The following is a 23,332-nucleotide window of genomic DNA, read 5'->3' as shown; positions in this document are numbered from 1 at the left end:
GACTTATATCGTATATAACCATTTTGGGAGGGAGGGTTGGGGGGGATCGAGATATGAGTTTTGGTCCATATCGCCCAGCCCTATTTACATAATAAATAATAATATTATAGAGGGTTGAATCTCGGAGGAAGAGCTTTGGTTGAGGTCCATGATCAGTGGGAGTGGGGGGACCCGGTGATGTCAAAGCTGATGTAAAACGTGAAACGGGGAAGCCTGCAGGTCTGGGACGGCTCGTGCAGCAAATCAAGCAAATTGGAGAAGCGGCGGCAGCTGGAAACGCTGACATAGAGCCACTAACATAGAGCCACGAACATAGACCCACAAACATAGAGCCACGAACACAGACCCACGAACACAGAGCCACGAACATAGAGCCACGAACATAGACCCGTTGCTGAGGGCGCGTCGTGCTACGGATCCACGTTGGTCGTCGACAGTCCGAGGTTTCCCCGCTACATGCGGAACAAGGAGCGGTGAACACATCGGTTCTTCTTCTTCTTCTCCTTCTTCTTCTCCTCCTCCTTTTCCACACGGAGCGCGCGAGCGGCTGACGAGGAGAAAACAGGCGACACCCAACACTGGATTTACCTCCTCGGGTCCAGGCTGGGATTCCCTCTTATCCTTTCATATTTGGCTAACCCTCTTTTTTTTTTTTCTTTTTTTTTTCTAAATTATTATTATTATTATTAATATTCCTCCTGTCCGTGTGTGTGTGTGCGCGCGCGCGCGTGTTGGGTGGAGTCAACACAGGATTGTCCACATTGAAGGAAACCCATTGAACATTTCAGGTAGGTCGATGGCTGTAGCCTCCATCTGTATCATCCTCATCATCATCCACCATCATTTGTTGATTATTACACTGTGTGTGTGCGTGTGCGTGTGTGTGTGGTGGGGCCTGCTCATGTCTCACTGATCAGCAACGAGCATCCTCACATCACATCCACCCTGGGGTGCACTGGTAGTGGGGAGACCTGGTGAGGAAGGCCGTGTGTGTGTGTGTGTGTGTGTGTGTGTGTGTGTGTGTGTGTGTGTGTGTGTGTGTGTGTGTGTGTGTGTGTGTGTGTGTGTGTGTGTGTGTGTGTGTGTGTGTGTGTGTGTGTGTTAAGCTACTGCAGCCCATTCATTCAACACGTCTGTGTTACATTTGATCCATTGTAGAGCAGATACACAATCGATGCATCCAAACTGCACAGTGAGTGGATCCATCAGCCCCCACAGCCTCCTCCACATGGTATTGTGAATTTTCACTGGGCAAAGGTGACACCCCCTCATCATCCTCCTGATCTGGTTTGCTGAAGTGGGACACATCAGGAGTTAAGGGGGTAGGAGGGTGGGTGGGGTGAAACTGAAATCAGAGCAAGTGTGTGGGGAGGAAGCAGCAGAACATCAGTTTAAACAACACTGCAGCTGCACTGGAACACACACACACACACACACACACACACACACACACACACACACACAAAGGGGGAAAGATGAAGGTAAAAAGTGGGGAAATGTGTGTTTCTTCTGTTTGAGGCCACAGGGCCGTGCATAGACGCATCAGGGGGTGGGCATGTGTAAAGAGAGATGGGAACCCCAGGGGTTTCATTAACAAACTGTCTATCTCATAGGCACAGTTTGAGATTCTTGCCAGGCGGGGCAAAAGAAAAATATAAAATAAACATATAGACATGTGTCACATATACAATAATGCAAAAATGATTAGTAACATAATTGATAATATTGACTACTATAATTTGCGTCGTTTAATGTTGTAAAATCAGGTCGGTGGCTGTTTTTCTGCTTTATTTTTGCTGCACTACCATACATTAACTGCTGGGCGCAGTGTCGCAATAGAAGAAAAACCAACCTAAAGTCTCACAAGTTTGGGACTGTTTTACTGAAAACCTATACTACACACCTGTGGTAGAACATGAAACTAACAGAAATATGTTATAATCAAAGCAGCAGAAAACTATTTTAATAATAACTAATTTTTTTTTTTCAAAGGAATTTGGTAAAACCTTTGACCACCGGGGGGTCAAAATTGAAATTAAAATTTATTTAAAAACTTGCAAATGCTATGAATATGTTTTGTACTTGAATTGACAAATTATTGTATTTAATACCTAAACTGCTTCACCACTTTGTGTTCGTCACAAAGGCAATTGTACAAAATATTGTGGGTGTAAGAAAAATCGCAATATTTAACCAGAAGATTATGTAGCAATCCAAAATATGTCCAAATCAATTTTTTTTTTCATCATGTGTTTTAATGAAAAAACTATTTATTTGGCTATAATATGCATAGGATGTACACACCCGGTTTACACATCATTTTTTGTTGTTGTTTTTTTTTCTTTATTAAACAATAAATAACTTAACAGAATACGAATCTTTTGTAGAAGCAAAAGTGAAACTATTTTTGAAAAATGTAATTTGACAGTTTGATAAACATACCACTTCTTTTTTTATATTGGTTCTTGAATTACAATTGGTTACCATTTACTTGTTTGTACAAATTAAAAAAAAAAGCAAATTGTCTTTCATACTCGCAAATATGAAATGTGTAAATATTGATATTGCGATCATGACATGTATCGTATTGTTTAGTATCATGACATGCAAATCGTGAATTGTATCGTCAGATTAATGGCAACGAATAATGCATATAACGATTGGGCAAAAAGTCACAGTTAAACATATTAATGTAAACATTGATTGTCTACAGTTAATGTTTGCATTAATATGTTTAACGGTCATTGTTTCATTTATTTCCCCCGATTTAAATAGTTTAATCCATATTTAATTGCCTTGACATGTTACTACTGTATATATGTGCATTAGCATTCGAAGCAGATCAGATGACAAAGTTAAAAGTGTGTGGTACATGAGTGTAAATGTCTTCTGGGGAGCTCATGAGCAAAGCACTTTATTCGTGGTTGTGTGTGTTTATTTATCCCTGTGCAACGGAGACTAAAAAAAGCACAATAATGCACGATCACTCACAGAGAACAGAACAAACTGCTGTCCAGCTGCTGCCTCTTTCTTCAGATAAAATGGAGCATGTCTGCTGTAAAACAGAACCCCCCCCACACACACACACAGACACACACACACACACACACAGACACACACACACCAAATGAGTCCTTTAAAAAGGTTGCAGTAGTGAATGGCTGCTCCTAAGGGAGGCCGGAAACATGGCCTAGGGGGTAGGGAGGATTTAATGTAATGTTCATTGACTCAGTGTGTCCCCGTCCCCCCACCCCGTCCCCTCCCATCTTTCTGCCTCCGTTTGGCGTCACAGGAGCATCATCATGAAGGACGGCATCGCCAACAACAGCACGGCCAGCATCTCCCAAGCCAGGAAAGCTGTGGAGCAGCTGAAGATGGAGGCCTGCATGGATAGGATAAAGGTATAGTCGCTCCTCTATCCTTCACTCTTTAAATCTAATTATTAATCAAGATCTGCCAATGAAAACCAACTATAGCTCCTTTATTTACCTCAGAGCTTTGCTTTTTTCATCGTTTGGTTGGAAAAACACCAAAAGGACTGTTACATGATGAGCTGCATAACAGAGTATCTGCATGTAGTGGATGAGGCCTGATGATCACATGCTGATATTCACTTTTTTTTAAGTGACACTAACTGGACTGACTAAATAAAAAAATACTTGTAAATGAAAACAAAACTATAGATTTGTCACAATTTAAAAACATAAATACCATCTGGTCGATAAATGGTAATTGAATATTTAAGAAAAATGCAGAAACTCTCAAGCTTTATTTTTTAGGTGACTATATCTGTAACAGATTTAGTCGACTAAAATCTTAATGTCATTACGTTGACTAAAACTAGACTATAACTGAAATAGTCCTAATAACCAAATTTTAATTTAAAACTAAGTTGCATTTTAGACCAAAGACTATGGCTGTGTTCAAAATGTCATACGAACGTGCTCCTCATACTAAGTCTGACGTGAGAATGAGTATGTAGTGCGTTCACAATAGATAGTATGGAAAGATTGAGTGCGCAAGAAATACCGGGATGTATACTATATTGGGAGATTTTTAAGTATGCACACTAGTCATACTCAACCGCCCAATGATGCATTGCGAGCAGAACGTAAAAGGGTCCTATGACGGGCTTCAAACTAAAAGTCAAACATCCCCTTTTCAAAATAAAAGCATCTCTTCTAGTCTTCCCTTAGTTTTTAACACTTTTGTAAATATGGCTCTTAATTTGATGTAAGCCAAAATATTAGTCAGTAGCACAATGGCGGGTCTCCGAAATGTCGGCATGAATTGTGTTTTCTAGAATAAATGAGCACATGTTGATATTCTACTTGGTCACTTTCTCGCTTAAAATATTTGCAGAACTTTCAAAGGTGGAGAATTAACAGATATTTAACCTCTGTGTGCTTCAGGTTTTTATTGTCGTAGGTTTGAAATGCATCTTGGGGAAACTTGGAAGTATACTTCAGTGGGAACGGTCATCATTCTAACCATAGTAGACAGTACAGTATATACTAGGGATGTCCCAATACAACTTTTTTTATTTCCGATATGATACCGATGTTACAGCGTTGCGTATTGGCCGACACCAATATTGATCATATATCTACATACTTTCATTACTTTTTTTTTTAATAAAACACACACTTTTATGACTTATTTTGTAGTGTGGAATGTTAGAAAAGACTTGATCAAGTGATGTTACTCAAACAGAGAACAATAGTCAGCAACAGTAAGTATTAGAAAAACTGACCCTTTTATTATTAATCAATTGGTTACATGAATTTCAACCTTCAACATAATATCTACAGTATTCTATAATTAAATAAAATAAATAAAAAATGAATTAAGAAAAAAATTTGAATCTGATATTTGTTTTTAGGCTGATATCAGATTGGGACACCCCTAGTATGTACTAACTGTGTGTGATGTATTGTATGAAGTGGGCCATTTCAAATGACTAAAACTACAAAAAAAAATGCTATCAAAATGAACACTTATCTGAAAATCATGGTTAAATTAAACGATCAATAGTGTTTACCTAAAACATTTAATGCGTTGCCTGTAATTTTATTTCTCTGATCTGATGCAGTGCATGAAATCTTGAAGGAAAAAGACATTGGTTTGTGTTGAGTTTTATGTCTGTCGTCCCCTCTGTGCCATCCACTCCTTCACTGCTCCAGTTATTGGCTGAAGGTTTTTAATCAACGTGGTCACGCTACACTGAACAGGCCACAGGTTTATGTCTCTGTCGATGGGTCGAGGGAGTTCAGGTCATGGGACGAATCACCAGGAGGACTCGACTTTCCTTCATGTTTGTCATTCACTGGTTGAGTCGAGCAGGTTGTTCTCGTGGCTGATGATGATGAGGGTGAGAGTTTAGACCTCAGGGCGAGTAACGCATTATTTAGACTCCTTTAGTTGATTGTTATTTTTATTGGTGCTTTCTCATGTTGTGTGGGATTGAAAGTTGGTGTGATTGCACCATCATCACCACCATCATCATCATCACTATATGTGATAGTTTTAGTATCGGAGTAGGACGACTGTTCAAACAGCACAACAGCAACCCTTAAATCCTTAGTTCTGACTTTTAATGTGCAGTATACACAATTAATTTGTATTACCAACAATTAAAAGCGTTTCTATGGCATCATCTTCATACATAGGGCCCTATAAAATCCACATTAACGGAATCACAGACGGAATCACGGAATCGACCAAGGAAGATTTTTTTGCGCTCATTTGGTGTACCACCCGCCCCCCCTCATGTCCTCATTAAACACCGCCTAAACCACCCCAAACACCATCTAAACGGCCAAAAAACTGCGTAAATCATCAGTGTCTCCTAAATACAGAGCCACCAGTGCCCGTTTAACTTTATTGTGCCTGTGAAACTTCGTCCGTTTCTCGCGCAGTGCAGTGGCACTCCATGAAAACATGATCAGCTTTTCTTCACCTGCTCAGTATTTGAACAACATCTGTTGTTGTGGACAAGACCACCGATGCCTGGGATTGTAGAGTCTGTAGCATCGTAGGTTAATGATACATTCTAATACTGTAAAATATTCTGGGCCCTAGTTGTGAAATAACTGATGTATCCTTGTGTCCATTTACTTTTGTGTAATAATTACGGTCTGGAATTATGTCATCAGGATCATTTAAATCAGGTTGATTTAAATTAGGTTGATCAAAACCTGCTCAGATTCAGTAAACCATTGATCCCTGAGGGGAACAGTTCTAAAAAAAACTGAATTTTTAAAAAATTAATGTGGAAAACACGGAATTTGGGAAAAATAAGATGGAGTTTGGAAAAAAATAAAACAGATTATATAGGACCCTATATACACTGAAAAGCATACAGTATGGGCCAGTCTTTCCACTTTTGCTTTTAAAATAAGTTGTTTTTTAATTTTCAGACGCTCAAATTGCTGTTGGTTAAGTATCCATGAGATAATGTAGTATAAAGTAGATGATCTTAAAGAGGATGTTTGCCTTCTGAAAAATAAGAGCTTGTGCTTTTATTTTGAAGTAGTTATATTTACCAAACTCCTAACATTAAATAGTAAGGGTGGGACAATATATTGTGCAACAAGATAACGCAATAATAAAACGTCTCTCAAGATATATCGTTGATGGTGTCATGATATTACGTTGCTTTTCAACTGGAAGAGACGTAAACAAGGAACAAAGGTCTGTTATTGTCAGAAAATATAGACATGCTAATATTGTTGAAAAATAATGTTCATATCTTAAGTCTGGCTGTGTGGACTGTGCTAGTTTAATGTTTAAAAAAAAACAAAACTTGTTATGCAAAGTTAATTCACATGAATTGTCAGTCTCTGTTTTTGTGCTTTATTGCACAGTGGCACTTTTAGCACTTTAAATAGGAAAAATTGGTCTCATTTATGTAGTTTTTTGTTGTATATTTTATATTCACTTGAGTTGAAAATATTTTACCCAAAGTATACGCAAGTTGGCCAAAAAAGTCATGCATATCATTCAAACTGCATTCTTTTTGAGTGTTTTTTAGTACTTCCAAAAATATTGTCCCGTATTGTTACCGTGAGCCTAGTATTGTCTATCGCTGTGGTTCCCAAACTTTTCCAAGTCCCGTACCCCTTCAGTTCAGACATTTAACATGTACCTCATACACACTTAAAAAATAATAATGTAATGTCATACACAATGAAGCCCTACAGTGAATTTTATCCATCCTGGTGAGGAATTGTATATATAATTAAAAAATGAATGATCCGCTGCAAGCACACAAGAAAACCTCTTATTTAGAATTAACACTTGATTTATTTAATTAGCCTACTTGCATTTTCAGTGAGAAAAAAATCTATTTTTCATCACCCTGAAACTGTGAAATACAACTCACTACAACTTTAAGGAGAAGGGTGAGGTTGAGAGGATGCCCTGCAATGTTTGGCTGAATTTGAGAGAGTCTGAGTGTTAAATCTTTCTCCACACAAAGTCTTGTTCTGTATTTTCTTTTCATGTTTGTTGAAGCTGAAAATAAACTCAGTGGCCGAGGGTATCAAAGTCTTGACGGCACGTTTTGCCAGTGCGAAGCAATGTACTGTAGCTCTCGTCATATTTGCGCTTTTTTGATGGGATTGTTTCTCTCTCAACTAGAGAAAGACCGATATTTATTTTTTAGGGCCGATGTCGATACCTATTTTTTTTCCCATCAGAATTAGCCAATGCCCGATGCGGACCTACGATTTTCTTGAGCCGATATTTGGAACCGATACTACTTTTGCTCCCTCAGTTTACATCATAAAAATTAGACCATGATGACAACAAATGGTACGAGTCTCAATTCTTAAAAAAGGAACATTTATTGAAATTAACAAAGGTGAGGTAGAACGACAAACAAGTAAAGAATATTTAACAAATATTAAAGGTGATGTAGAACAAGTACAAAATATTTCTGCTCTCTGTAAAAAATGCGGAACGGCAAACGCAGCAGCCCGCATCAGCTGATGCTGATACATGTAAAAAACGCAAAAATCGGCCGATGTATCGGTCTATCACTAATCTCAGCACTAGCGGATAGTCTTACAGAGGCCAATGTGTAATATGTGGCAATGCATGAAGGCTCCTGACTATTTATATTCCAGTTTCCAATTTTGTTGCACTGTTTTTACCTTACTTTGGGAACCTAGGGTCTATCGTATCGCAGCCTTGTATTTCGTCCAGTAGATGGTGACAAATTTTTTTTTTTTCTTTTTTCCCTGCAAATACAAAGGTTTTCCACTTTTCGATGAATTCCGTCCCTGTTGCCACATTTCTTCATTTTTTTTTTTCATTTATTCTGCACATATTGTAAAACGACATTAAAGGTGTATGGAGAGAATGAACATAAACAATTTAGAATAAGGGCTAACAAATAAATACAAATTGCACAATTAAACTTTGTTTATATATTATTTTTCCTCATATCAAAGCACAAATTTTGGTGTCTTAAGAGTTGTAGTCACTCATTGTAGTCAAATGCTGTACAATGCTGTGCCACGTGCTTTACAATGTTGGTCAAATTTAGATCTTTTCCCCACAATGCCACGAAAAGCCTTTCCTCCTGCACAAAAACTCTCAGACCTTTTTCAACCTCTGATAATTTCTTCCGACAACTGACCCCACTGTGACAACAAAATGAAGGATCCTCGTGTTAGTTCAGTCCAATGTCTTCTGACAGGCACCACATGAGGTTACATTCACCTTGGAAAAGCCGGTGTCACCGCCGCTCCCTTGGAGCATATGAGCCGTGCACAGTTGGGACAGCCAGGCTGCAGCCGTGCGCTACCGGTGAGGAATGGACCCACAGGGATGCAGAGCTGTAATGATTGCTGACCACTTCTGACATTGCTCTGAACCACATGTTGTAAAGCTAGAGTGCTGCTCATCTGACCTCAGATGCTTTTACAAGTAGTTTGCTTCTGTTGGTCTTTTCTGAGTTCAAACGCCTTAAAATGCAAACATTGTTCGATAGTGTGCTACTAAGTAGTGGTAATAGCACTTCATACATTCACTAAACACATACATTTACTCAGGGGATAGGGAAGTGCCTCTCCATTGGGGAATGGAGAGGCACCATAACAGGGTGGTGGGTAACTTCATACATTTGGGCCTGTCGGGTGGGGGCCCGGCCCCTCTGTTGATGGCTGGGCCGCCGTTTGGAGATCAGGAGGGTGGGGTCGGGCGTGACGGGCCGGTGGGTCTCTGGGGGGTGTTGCTGGGGTGGGGCTTGGTGCTTGTCTCGTCTCCTGGTTGCCTTGGGGGCGCGCCTCGCGGCGTGTGGGTCCGGGCAGCCTGCCGCGCCGGTGTGGGTCCGGGCAGCCTGCCACACCGGTGTGGGGGGTGGGCGCGCTGGGGGTTGCTGGCGTCTGCACCGGGGTTGGGACGGGGTTGCTTGGCGCTCCGGGGTGGTGCTCTTTGCTGGGGGGCGGCTCTAGCTGTTCCGGTAGTTGAGGTCGGCATCGGCCGCTCGGTAGGTCTATCCTGCTATCTGCGGATGGGTGGGTTCTGCGCCTTTGGCTGGGGGCTGCTGCTCCGCATCGGTTGTGTGCCGTTGGGGTGCCTCTCTCCCGCGGTGGCGGCTGCTGGTCGCTCGGGGGGGGGGGGCATTGCCCCGTGGCTTGCGCTGTCCGGTGGGGGGCAGGGCCTGGGCTGCTGTTCTTGCACCGTCTGGGGCTGTGTGGTCTTGCTGGGTTGTGGCCTGTTCGTGGGATGGGGTGGGGGGCTGCCCCACTAAAATAACTCTAAAAACACACAAAGTAGCTACGAAAACACACAAATTGACCCAAATAACACAAAAGTACAATAAAAATTGCAAAAAATGACTCAAATAACACACAGAAGTACAAACAAAATTACAACTTAAATGAACAAAATGACTCCAAAACCACACAAAACAAGAGCACTCAGAGCGCAAACCTCCGCCAATTTTAGAGGCGTAAAGTCACCAATGTAGAACCAGCCAAACATCCACATTCTGCTTGTTCTGGATACTGTATCTAAAATACTTGCTGGATAATCTCTAGTATCGAACTCATTCTTTCTTTTGATGTTTGACATCAGATCACCAATTTTTATTTAAATCCATCTAGAACTTTTTGAGATATCGCACTAACAATCATCCACATTTACAGACTGTCAGATCGACGGACAGACAAACGTTGATGAAAATATTGGAGCTACCAAGAATATACAAAAATGAAAGGAAAAACACACAAATCAACCACAGATACAGAGAAAACTCTTTGTTCTTTCCTGTCTTAATGCTCAGATTGGTGATTATTTATTATTAATGTGGCCCTCGGATCAGACAATTACATTTTTGGGGTGTTATAAGTAGCCATCTTTGTTCTAAGGGTAACATTTCAGAATCAACTCTGCTTTGATTTGCTTTTCATTTCTATAATTCAAGTTTCTTAAACTGTGTTTGTCCCCTTAACTGATAAAACAATAACTCACGTACCACCTAATGCTAATATTCTTACAAAACGCTTCACCAATTACAACCTAAAATGACTAATCCACCAGCAGCGATCTCTTTAAAAGCTCATTGCTGTTGCCTTTGTCGTCCTAATGGGGAAAGTGCTGCTTTTGTTGCACCTGATGGTTGCTGTAACTCAGTTTAACCATTTTTTTTTTCTTTTTTTAGACCAACATGAATAGAAAATCTAACTATCATTGTCAGTGATCGGAAATTATATCAATAATTGCAATTGATACAGCGGTGTCACATGTCCTGTATCTATTTACTAATTGTACATGTTTGTTTTATTGGTACTTTGGGCCCAATATGTATTTATACACTATTAAAATGATACCACATTAATCCATTTTTTATAAAAGTATTTCACAAATTACCAAGCTACAGCTCATGGACCCCAGTTTGAGAACCACAGATTTAAGTGACTGAAACCATGGTATGAGTCTTTCAAAGAGCTGAAGGTCAGGTTATGGAATGGATTGAAGCGATAACTTCTGCACTGAAAGGCACAGAAGCTAACTTTTAGTTTTGTTTATTAGGAAACAAACTGAAATCTTAGAGAACTATTAATATTGAACAATTGAAAACAAGGTAAATAAAGTCAAAACATTTTCATCAGCTTGTGTTTGTGTGCTGACAAAGCGGCTCTGAAAATAGATGGATGGATACTTGTGTGTGTGTGTGTGTGCTGCCTGATGGAGCGCTAGGTTGTGGGTGTGTGTGTGTGCATGTGCCTGTTGCCGTGACCTCAGTGTGTATGATTGCTCTGTGCTGCTGCTGAGATGTCACTGCATAGAGTTGCTCCGTTACTCTGTCACATGTCTTCTCTGCCTTTTTTTGCTGGCTCTGCCATGATATAAGTAGACAGTGTGCAGCGACGGGGCTGGTCATAATCTAGCATTAGTATGTATTGGGCTGCCATAAAGCAGTACGTTTTGCCACCGGGTCAGAGGCAGGAAAGTTACAAGTGCTGTTTTCTGGCCAGAGACAGCAGGGGGAGATGAAAGACTCCCCAATCACCTTATAAACACTTGTATTACCCTCACAGGGACTATGATAAGGATTTATTAAGGTGAAAAGTTACTTAGCTCTGCTTTTATAATTGGTGTCTCTGTAACTATAACCCCAGGTTTTTGCTGACCTGCCACTAGGGGGGGATACAAAATTCCTTGATTATGGGCATTTTCCCATGAGCGGTTATGACACGCCCAGTCACAGCAGCCCGGCTCCAAAGCACTGTGCTACAAACACACCGTTGCACCCATACACACACAACAGTACAGACACTATAGCATGCACAGGCAAACAGCCCCTGCTCTCCAGCCATGAGCCCCGGAAAAACAATTCACATAGACGCACACTCAGCGACAAGAAGTACACGCACGTCCGCACCCACGCAGAGACAGAACAGGGATACACACACACAGAACTTGATAAACCCACTGATTAGACCAGAATCAGCTCTTATAGATGCACAGTAGGGATGGGCGATATGGACCAAAACTCATCTTGATATTTTTTCTCAAAATGGTGATATACAATATTAATCTCAATATTTTTAACTCAATGAGATGCTACCAAAAAGACAATTCTGGTTTAAATTTGCCGATGAAAAATGCCACACAAGCATATTTATTAACAAATAGCTGCACAATATGTGCCACTTTAGTATTTTCCTCCTCTCAGGGACAGCACGTGTGAGTGAGTTCTGTAGTTTGCTTGTGTAGGGGAAGGTCTGGGTTAGGATGCACTCAGTAATCTATCAAACTGTGTTTTTCATGCTCTTCTGAGAAGTAACAAAAGCAGCAACTAATAAAATGAGTATTTTAATACAAAATAAGATGTATTTCTCAGAAATATGTTAAAATTGTAAAGGACACTGTTCGACTGCACTCTACGAATGAAATTAAATACTTGTTTGACGTGATTGTATAAATGAAAACAAGTTAGAAAAATATAGATATCTCGATATAGGCGATATTTTCATTTTCTATATCGCCAAACTAGAAAACTTGATATATCTCAAATCGCGATATATTGCCCAGCCCTAAAGCACAGACTCACAAACATCACCGACTATGTGCTAGCATGTGACGCATGATGTTTTATTAGGGATACCCTTTTGTCCCGATTCAATTTTAATCCCCATTCTTTGGTGCCGATTCGATTTAAATTGCGATTCTGATTTTACAAGCATTGCTATTCTACAGTGACGATTATCACAATTTTGCCCAAAAGTTGAAACCCAAATTTCTAGAAATATGCCACAGTTCCCAAAAACAATGCACATCACATTCAGTCATTCACTGATTTGTCATTATTTATTCAGTGATTTATTATTTATACTAAAATAAATAAAATAAAACCTCCATCAGAAGAGCTAAACGTGTACAAAAAAACTAATTTCTACAGAAATTTTTAAAGTAAGTCAACTACAACTTTTAATTTTCATCAAGCGCTTTGGAGCGTCTAGTTTTTTGTGTAGGAACATGAACTGGTCAGCATGCTTTGCAGAAAAACACCCCCAAAGCATGATGTTTACACATCCATGCTTCACGTTAGGGATGGTGTTCTGGGGATGGTACTTTAGACCAAAAAGTTCTATTTTGGTCTTATCTGACCACATGACTTTCTCCCATTCCTCCTCTGGATCATCCAGATGGTCACTGGAAAACTTTAGAAGAGCCTGGACACGTGCTGACTGGAGCAGGGGAACCTTCCGTGCAATGTATGATTTCAAACCATGACGGCGTATTGTTCTACCGACAGTAACCTTTGAAACTGAAACTGTGGTCCCAGCGCTCTTCAGGTCATTGACCAGCTTCTCCCATGTAGTTCTGGGCTGTTTTCTCACCATTCCCCATGAGGTGAGATCTTGCATGGAGCCCCAGTCCGAGGGAGACTGACAGTCATCTTTAGTCTCGTCTGTTTCCTAACAATTACTCCAACAGTTGATCTATTTTCACCAAGCTGCTTGGCCATTGCCCTTTAGCCCTTTCCAGCCTTGTGGAGGTCAGCAATGTCGTCTCTGGTGTCTTTTGACGGCACTTTGGTCTTGCCCATGGTAGTAGTTGGAGTCTGACTGACTGTGGGGTGGACATGTGTCTTTAACGAGCTCAAACATGTACTACTAATTTATGAATAAGTGGAGTAGAGGTGGACTTTTTAAAGGCAGAGTAACAGGTCTTTGAAAGCCAGAATTATTGCTGATTGGCAGGTGTTCAAAGCAAAAAATACAAATACATTATTAAAAATATGAAATAATGATTTCTTGATTTTTTTTTAATTTTTTTATTCTGTCTCTCACAGCGGAAATGCACCTAATATGTAAATGTCAGACCCCTCTATAATTTTTAATTGGGATGTTCAAATACTTATGATTCTCACTGTATGTATTCAGCAGAAAAAGAAGTGGTTTTGTGGTTTAGTTACTCTTTCAGCTAAAATAACATTTTTGCTCTAACTTTAATAGGCCTTTAAAGCATTTAAAGGGTGAGAAAAACTTGGCTCAGATGTGGAAATCCCAATAAGTTCCCTTAATAATTTTTTACAAACCAACACAAAAGACGGATCCAGCTGTAAATTAAAGTGAGCACACACAGACTCTCGCCTTTAATGAAGGGATCTGAACCTGGAAATTGTCAGTGAGCAGCATTCTCTGCTGGGGAGTGAGGGATCACCACATGCTCATTAATTGGCCAATCAGCCAAAGGAATGTGATCTGTGCTAATTAGAAGGACTCTCCTTCCATCCTGAGGCTGCAGTGTAATTACAATCAGTCTGGGCCCTAATGATGCCCGCTGTGCACTGCTACTGTTGGTCCTATGAGGACCAGGCCCAGCCTGTAGTTACACAATCATGTGATTGAAGCTTCCATACTGATTGTTAAACAGGGGGGTATCATGTAAAAATCACTTTTTCAAGCTTTATATCATGTTAGTGTGTCATTCTTTACTGAAAAACATACCTCCATTATTGCTCAGAGTGACTCACGTATTTTTGAGTAATCTTTGAATCTCTTGCCAGCAGCCATTTTCCTGCTGTTATGCTTGAGGGAACGAGGCTCCGCCTCGGGGACGAGGCGCTTCCTATGTTCTCTTCCTCAGTTCAGCCCACAGCACCTGCCTCTGCAGATTTAGCTTTTAATTTACTTATTTTAAATACTTTTCTAAGAAACCCCTGGCTTATGTTGTCTGTACTCATTTATGTACGCTTCCAGAACACACCTCCAGTGTTGCCAACTTGGCAACTTTCTCGCTAAATCTGGCGACTTTTCAGATCTTCTTGGCGACTGTTTTTGTCAAAAGCTACTAGCTACTTTTCCCAGTGTTATTTGAGACTTTTCTGATGTTTTTTCAGACTCTGACGTGATGTAAAAGCACGTATTGCTCTGCAGTTACTAGCTAGGTTTCCATTATCGATTTTCACAAAATAGAAGCAATATTTCGAAATGTCGACAAAGTATAATTGCGCTTTGAACGTGTTTTTATTGAACGTTGTTTTAGGGCGGAGCTGTGTAACTCCCGTAAAATCTTATCCCGCGAGACTTCGCTGCAGAAAGACGGACGCCCAGAACCGCCTTATAACACTCACTTTATTTCACGTCTAATGTCACAATAATAAGAAATGTCCCGGTCTCCTCTTCTGTTTACACATTCAACATCATGTTTTCTCAGAGAGAAGTGATCATGTGACCAGGTACGTCACTTTCTGAGATGTGTATTTGCGGAAAAAGTGTTTCAATAGCGATTTTGCGACACATTTCAATAACGAAACATCTGAAAAATATCCTCATGAAAGCGTAAAAACTTTTTAGCGAAGTAAACAACATCCAAGCAGTTGGGATGAGTACTGAAGAGGGAGTGTTCATGGGCGTGTCAGACACGCAAGGTAGTTTCTTAAAGAGACGGATGTGAAATCGAAGCGTCATGAACAGTGTTGCTATAGAGGGACATTTTTATTTATTTTTTTTTTGATATTTGCTGCATTTTCCAAACAGTTTTGGGTAGCATAGTTATTTTATTATGCTATATAAATGTACTATGTGCCTGAAAAAAACATGATAACTTTAAAAGTTGGCATGTTTATTTATTCTTTAGACCAGGGCCTTCAAACTTATTTCACTTTGAGGGCCACGTTTGACCTACTTTAATCACAAACCCAAATGTTTATAATTTACTTATATGTAGTCACAGATATTAGTAACTACAGGATCTCATACAGCAGAAGTTCTAGAATTTGTAGCCTTTTTTCCCCTCAAAGTTTGTAATGTCATTTTAGGAGTTATTACAGAGAAATTGTGTAACAAGTCCCTGTATATATATCGGAGAGAAATCTGGAACTAAACTGTATGGTGATTTACATAATGATTTATGTTTTTGTTGTAATTTTTAAAAACAATATATGAAAAAACAGGCCTAAGTAGATGCTCTGGCGTAGGCCTGGGCCGATAACAGATTTTGCTGGACGATATATTGTCCCACAAATGATTGCCGATAAACAATATTATTGTCGACATTTTTTTTAGACCAAATTAACCATTATTGTAATGATAACATATAATAATGCAAGTACACCCTTTCAAATGCTATCAGCTTGTCTTTCTCATTAGTATTTTTTACCATTGTAATTGGAATGTCAAGAACTTTAAAATATTTTAAACAATTAATTAAAATAAAATGGACTCTCGCTCGGCATCCCCGCTTACGTCTCCTCCACTGGCGGACACCGCGGGTAGGAGGCTCTGCTGCTTCATAGGCCGCTGGGTGTAGCTAGCGTAGCAATCCAAAGCTACGTAGCAGGTCTTGCATCTACCGGACTTTAACGGTTTGATTTATCTAAATCTAAGATTACCTGGCGGTGGAATACTATTTTAGAGTAATTATGCTACAGGTTCACTGAGAAATTATTAGAACTGACTGAGTTATCTTCTGTTTAATATTCGTTGCTAACACTAGCCGCTGCAGCCGACAGGCGGGCCGCCAAATACGTATGAATATGGAAATATACTTAGGCTGGCAAACATACCGAGTTAATTTTATTTACCGTCCGGTTAATTGATTTATCGATTATCTGCCCTGGCCTAATCTGGCGGTTCCCAAATTGCACAGTTTTGAATCCAACACTAGTACTTCATGTTCATCATTGTTTGTGAAAAAATAAATGAGTAATTGGATGATCATTAGTGATTAACTAGTACTGGAAAAGGAATTTTCTGTACAATTGTTAACATTGGATAACCGAGAATAACACAAAAGAACATAACAGAAAAACCACAGATGTGTTTATTTTATATTATTTATTAAAGCTCAGAGGACAAGAGCACAGCTTTAGTTCAGGAGTTTATCACATTACTTTTGGCTTTAGTTTTCTCCATAAATACAAAGACCACCAATTCCCTCTCATAAATTAATTTATTTTTGTAGATTATTAATCTAAAATGTTAAAAAGTCTGTGTTTAGAATCAAAGTTTCTGCAATGATGCCTTATTTCCTGGGTATCACTGAGCAGCATATACAGATAAATCAGAAACTTATCACTTATTCATTGGTAACGGAGAAAGAGCCTGAAGCTGCTGCAGGGATGCAGAAGTATATTGTTGGGATCGGCTGCACCAAGTTGCTGACTTTACTGACATGCAGTTGTTTGAGCAGAAAGCAGAATCCTGCAGAAAAGTGTCCATGCATGAATTTACTGTACTTTGTTTAGTGTGACTATGTTAGAAAAGAGGAATGTGAGAACATGGTTACTGTTTATTAACTTGTTTAATGAAAAGGAACATCCTTTAATGATAAAGCAGTGGCGTTTTACGTCGAGGGCAGGTTTGAAACATCAGATGTGTTCCTCCATGTTGGGAGTGAGTTAGCGTGAGGATCAGCTGTGAGGAGCAGCAGTGGGTTGAGGTGGAGTGGCAGCAGGAGATCACATGACTCCGTCCTCCACATCCTCTGATGCTGATCTGCTCTCCACTTCTATAACCTCACTCCTGTAGAATGTCATCTATACTTTAGTTACAGTCCAGCAGTGCATGTTGCTTTTTTAAAATGCTACTTTTCTCTTTGATTATACACCTGTCAATCACCTCCATGAGGCTGTCTCATCCTTTTGCCTGAGGGCAGAGACATCTCTATTAGTGTCACAGGCACTGCCAAAAAAGGAACTCTGACTAGAGCTGCAGCATAAATATTAACATTAATCAGCTCTGTTTACCATCACAAACTTATAATAAATTTAATGAAAATTGGCTGTCCAACAAAGATTTTTCTTAATGTTTTTTTTTTTATTTTTTTTGTTCTATAGATTTCTGGTTATTTTCATTTAATTTAATTTATTTATTTTATTTTATTTATTTATTTTTTCGAGCAGGGACAAGAAAACAAAGGAACAAAGGAACCAAAAATCAGAGATGTTCCAAATAATATACAGTATAAGATCCATGTACACATAATTGTAATATGTCTGCTCATAAGGGAGTAGGAAGGAGAAAGACATATTCTCAATCAATAAGTTTTGTCATATTGCTTTCGTCTGTTTGGACTTCTAAAAATACACAATATACTAAACAGAATAGGAAAAAATACAAAAAAAACTGATTAATAATCAGTAACTAAGATATACAAGAACACAAAGCAAAATACCAACAATGGTAATAAATGTAATTCGGTTCAATTCACATATAAAGACAACAATAGCCATAGATATAACCATTCTATTAGTTGCATTGAGCCCCTCCCCCATCCTCACTGTACTGTGACCAGATCGTTCCTTTATAAAGTGATGTTTTTGCCGTCATCTTGTGTGTTTTTTTGAGTTATTTTGATTATTTTAGTCTGGTTTTTTTTGTGTTTTATTGTCGTTTTGTGTATTTTTGTGTGTTTACTTTGGGGGCCGCCAGCTACACGTCTGAACTAGACACTGGAGAAAAATTGACCTTAACCCTATGTAATTGCTGTGGCATTTTATTGAATTTCAAATGGCAACAAAAAAGTCTTAAAGTCTTGAATTTGTTCTGAAGCTGTAGGAACCCTGAAGAAGTTTCCAAGGTTTCTGAGTAGAGCTTGCATGTCCTCAAAAAGCAGAGGTTCTCTATTGGTCCATCTCCAGGAGCCACCAACCCTTTTTTATAACAACTAAAGTTTGTGCATATAATATGGATAAAAGCGTTCCCTCCATCATTACTTCCGAGACGTTTTGGTTGAGTTACAAACGTATCTTTTATTTCAGGTTGGAAGTATCATCAATCAGGAACTGAAAGTAGCATTTACATCTTATTTATTTACATTTTCTTTTTGTGATCAAAAAAGTTCAGTATTTCATATCTTAATTGAAAAGTATATCATAAAATATGCTCTGACCTACAGTCTAAAAACATGTAGGTGGCCGTCACTTGTGGTTCATATACTGTATGATTAATGGAATATAATTAAAACTATAAAAATGAATAAAATATTAATAAAATATTAGTAAAATAAATGTGCTTTACATATGATTAAGTCCTATGCTCCTACCTACCCACTAATGTTGGGGTTGTTGATTACTAAAGTACACACTAGCAGTGTGTGTGACCAAGATGAAGTAAGGGCCTGAATACCATATACCATATGGTTTGTTCCCGTCTTGTTTTAACCCCAGAATTAATAAAATGATGGCTCAAGTATAGGTTAATGCAAATTTTGGTATTTTTATTTTATTTTGGGGGAATATTCATGCATTAAGTTATGAGTTGGCTTCTGCTACAAACTGATAGACATTTGTCACAACTTTGGATCAATAATAAGTCTTGTGGTGTAGTTATTTTTTTCATTTTGCCTGCCCAGGGTTGTGAGTTAGATTCCTAATTAAAGGTATAATGTATTCCATTATATATTGTATATAGTTAAGTTAAAATGTATACAATATAGGTCAGATGTAGGGATGCACTGATACCACTTTTCCCCAAACTGGTACATTACCGATACTTGCGTATGTGCTTGCCGATCCCAAGTACCAATACCGATACTTATACCACAAACAAAAAACGATTAAGCAAAATGCAGTAAAATGGAAGGAAGTTTGGCTATTCTTCTCTGCTTTTAAAACTAATGTTTATATATTAGATAAAATGTACTATAAAATTGACATTTCATTAAAAATAGGTCCCCCTGGCGGCCAATCCCAAAAACTACAACAGAAATGACTGGCCACCATTTAATGCCATCGGATGCAATGCGTATCGGTTTCTGGTATTGACCAACTTAAACGAGTATGAATACTGGTATATTGGTGCAGTATCGGACCTACTAAGTTGATATTTACCAATTTTGGTTGGTATAAAATCAACCTCCTCCCTTTGTTAATGTTCAGAATTAATTTTCACATCAATCCAAAATCCTTCCCAAAGCTTGGAGACAAACACAAACCAACAATTAGCTGCAGATTAATATTCAAACAACGAGCTGGACAAAGTCCTTACAGGAATCTCAGAGGGACGCAACAATGCAAACACATTAATAACAAACAAACACAGATACAGAGTGTGAACACCAAAGGCTTGGCTTCGACCTCACAGATCGGACTGTTTTTAGCTCAATGATCTGCAGAACCAAACTCTCAAACTTGTACTAAATGTTGCACAAAATGGTGTAATAGCAGTGTTTTGGTATATATATCAGTGTTTGAGAGCACATTTGGATTCAGTTTTAGTCAGTCTTTTGACAAAAATGCAACTTTTACTACTTTCAGTAGGATTACTGGAGGGTTGGCGGTTCGAATCCACTGTGGTACCTACTTATTATTTATTTATTCATTTACTTCTTCATCTCAATGACACTTTCCTGGTTGAATAAAGAATTTAAAAAAAAAAAAACTAATAGTTAATCGACTAAATTATGTTATTATTTTAGTCAACTAAAATCAATTTCAGATTTAGTTGATTTAAAATATACATCATAAGATAAGATTCAATTTTCATTTATTAACCTATTATTCGATGGTATTAATGTCTGTAAATGCACAGATTTGATGTGATCGCATGACTTCTGATAGGATTTTCGTGCCATGTAACAAAATTATAGCTTAATTTTAATTAGTAAACGTGAGTAAATGTCATTATATTTTGATATAGTTTTCATTCACATGTATATTTTCTAATTCGTCTCAGTCTAGTTATTGTCATGTAAAAAAAAAAAGTTGTCAAACTTGATTAAAACCACAAAAGAATCACAAACCCATAAACAAATGCAAAAAAAAAAAACACAACGTGTCGCACACACAGAGCCACTGCTTGCATACAAAAAATAAAAATTGAGAAAACAACAAGAACAAATGTGTAAAACAGTGACAGTGGCCACTTTTCACATTTAGATTTAGAAAAAAACCCCATTTATGAATGATATTAAGAATTTTAAAATAATTATTCTTTTTTTTAAATTGTCTTTAAATAATGACTAATTAAAAATATTGATAAAAATGTGATACTTTGACTCTAAGATACATTTCTGAGAAAAAATGTAGAGTCAAACTAAGTATCACAAAATCAGGTTTGAAGGTTGAAGTAGCCGTTAAAAGCTTCTTTCAGGTTGTTTTTAGGTTTGCTGATTAAAAAGTTAAAATTGATGTAAGCAGAAGAATCCTCTGTGTGATTTATATGATCTCAGCATATTTTCCTTTCTTTTCCCTGAACACCTCAGGTGTCCAAAGCAGCCGCAGACCTGATGGCTTACTGCGACGCCCACATACGTGAGGACCCGCTCATCGTGCCCGTCCCGGCCTCGGAGAATCCGTTCCGAGAGAAGAAGTTCTTCTGCACCATCCTCTGATGAGCTGCTGCAGGTGCAGCCACGGCGTTGCCGGGCTTTTCTGTCTTCACCACACCTGAAGCTACTGGCCATAGGCGTTGAGTTAAGGTTTGCCAGGCGGACACTGGTCGGCTCAGTCCTGTTGGCTGAGGGTTTAGGGGGGAGTCAGCTACTGAACTGGCAACCCAGCGGGCGTGTCATGTCTTGTTAAATAGGTTTGTTATTGCTTTGTTATTAGAGAACAGCCTTGCTCAGTTGCTTAATGAGATGAGAGATGTTTCTTTTTTTTCTATTATTGTGCTAGAACTGAACTCGCCTCAGGAAACAGAAGTTTGCCCAGCGTGTAAAACTATTTAAGACATGCATCCCTCTTGTTGCTTTCGCCGCAGATATTGATTCCTTTTATTTTTATTTATTGTAGCAACATTTAAAGAAAGCAACACTGAAATGTTACATTTTTCTCTCTGCTGTGCTCTCGCTTTCCTCTTCTTTCAACGCCCTCCAACGATTAACCTGCTCCTGCAGGCCTAGCAACACATCCTGATTTATTTTAGGTCACCTTATCTCACACAATGAATAATTGGAACTGCAATCTGGGCTGGTAATGGGAAGCAGAGCCACTACGTACACAAGACAAAACGTAAATACAAAAAAAAATGTTATGTGAAGGTGTAGAACTAATGTATCAACAGTGAGGTTTGCACTGTGCAAACAACTCCTCAGTCAGGAATAATTTATGAATCCATCACCTCTTTCCTTGGGTTAATGTGCACAACCTTTGCTGCTCTGTTTGAGTTGCTCTTCTTCCTCTCTTTTACTCTCTTTTATTCCTGCAGCTCCCATCGGAGTGTTTTCCAGTTCCAGCAGGTCTTCTTCTGACATTGTTTTTTCTTTCCATCAGTTTTCTCGGCATGTTTCCTGGGCCTGGTTGTTTTTACCTGTCCCAGAGTGAGTGGCAAAGCCTTTGACATTAATGCCAAACGTAAGGCCTGCATGTTTCTCTGATCCTTCGACCTCCTCCCCCTGTTTCCGAGGGGCCGTCAGTCGTTAGAGTGTACAGTATGTTTCAGTGCCAATCCCTGTACGAGCCACAGGAAGCTCAACACAGCCCTTTCCTCCTCTTCTTCTTCTTCTTCTTCTTCTTCTACTACTTCTTCTTCTTCTCTCTTTTGTTTGTTTTGGATGAAAAAGCACACTAACGGGACATTTCCTTTACATGGTAGATGAATAGAATTTGCTAATTTTTATGATTAACTGTTCTGATTGTTATTATGATTGTTATAATCAGTCGTATTATTGAATATTTGACGCACAGCACTGATAGCTACATGACGTGCAGCGCCTCTCAGCTTGTATTATACATTAGAAAAAGTATTTATAAATCATGCAATTATTGATACTATCGGACAATTCTTTTTCAGACATTTATGATACGCTTACATAGATATGACCTTTTTTGGTGGTTCAGGCTTTTTTTTTTTGCATTATTGTTTCTGTAAAACTGTTAGAAATGTCCACTTGGTACTTGAACTTGTTAAGAAACAAAGTCTTAATCCTGCTCCCTCCAAACACTCTGTTGTGTACTGCAGATATTTTCCAGGTGATTATTGGTTTTTCTTTCCTGAGTGCAACCTCACTGACCTCATGTTAAGGATGGTGCCAAAATCGAAAACGGTAAATACAACATGAACTGCATGGATTTGTTTGTATCTATAAAAATGAAAACCATTATGATATGAAGCAACGCCTTTTTGCTGACTTTCTGGGTGCTTTTCTGCACAGAATTATCTCACTGGGGTCTGAACGTGTCATCAGTGTGCAGCTGTATTCATGAATGGTGTTATTGTTTTGGGGGAAATGAAACGGTATTTAAATTGCAGGCTTTGTAAATCCATTGATGGATCCGATGAATTAAAGATGAAATCCAAATGTGATGTCTTTGATATCTCTGCTTCTTGTCTCTTACTGACATATGCCGCAGACTGCCGGGTGACTTTGATACAAGCTTATCAGAAATGTCAGAGGATCTCACAAAGGATATGGGAATCCAGTG

General features: G+C 38.9%; 1 protein-coding gene across 2 annotated transcripts; it reads left to right on the top strand.

Moving 5' to 3' along the window:
- Positions 1-109: 109 nt before the first annotated feature.
- gng4 (G protein subunit gamma 4) lies at positions 110-23,181 on the top strand. Of its 2 annotated transcripts, XM_028469551.1 has the most exons (4): positions 110-788; positions 1,159-1,257; positions 3,293-3,401; positions 21,172-23,181. In XM_028469551.1, exons 3-4 carry the CDS (start codon positions 3,303-3,305, stop codon positions 21,298-21,300), a joined length of 228 nt encoding a protein of 75 aa, XP_028325352.1. In that variant the 5' UTR covers positions 110-788; positions 1,159-1,257; positions 3,293-3,302; the 3' UTR covers positions 21,301-23,181. The 2 variants fall into 2 exon arrangements, with proteins under 2 accessions (XP_028325352.1, XP_028325350.1); XM_028469549.1 differs by lacking the exon at positions 1,159-1,257.
- The last annotated feature ends 151 nt before the right edge of the window (positions 23,182-23,332 follow it).

The sequence above is a fragment of the Gouania willdenowi genome, chromosome 15, assembly GCF_900634775.1.
Source record: "Gouania willdenowi chromosome 15, fGouWil2.1, whole genome shotgun sequence".
Lineage (NCBI taxonomy): Eukaryota > Metazoa > Chordata > Actinopteri > Blenniiformes > Gobiesocidae > Gouania > Gouania willdenowi.
The sequence above is the reverse complement of the archived record's forward strand: the minus strand, read 5'-3'. Positions and strand labels throughout refer to the sequence as shown.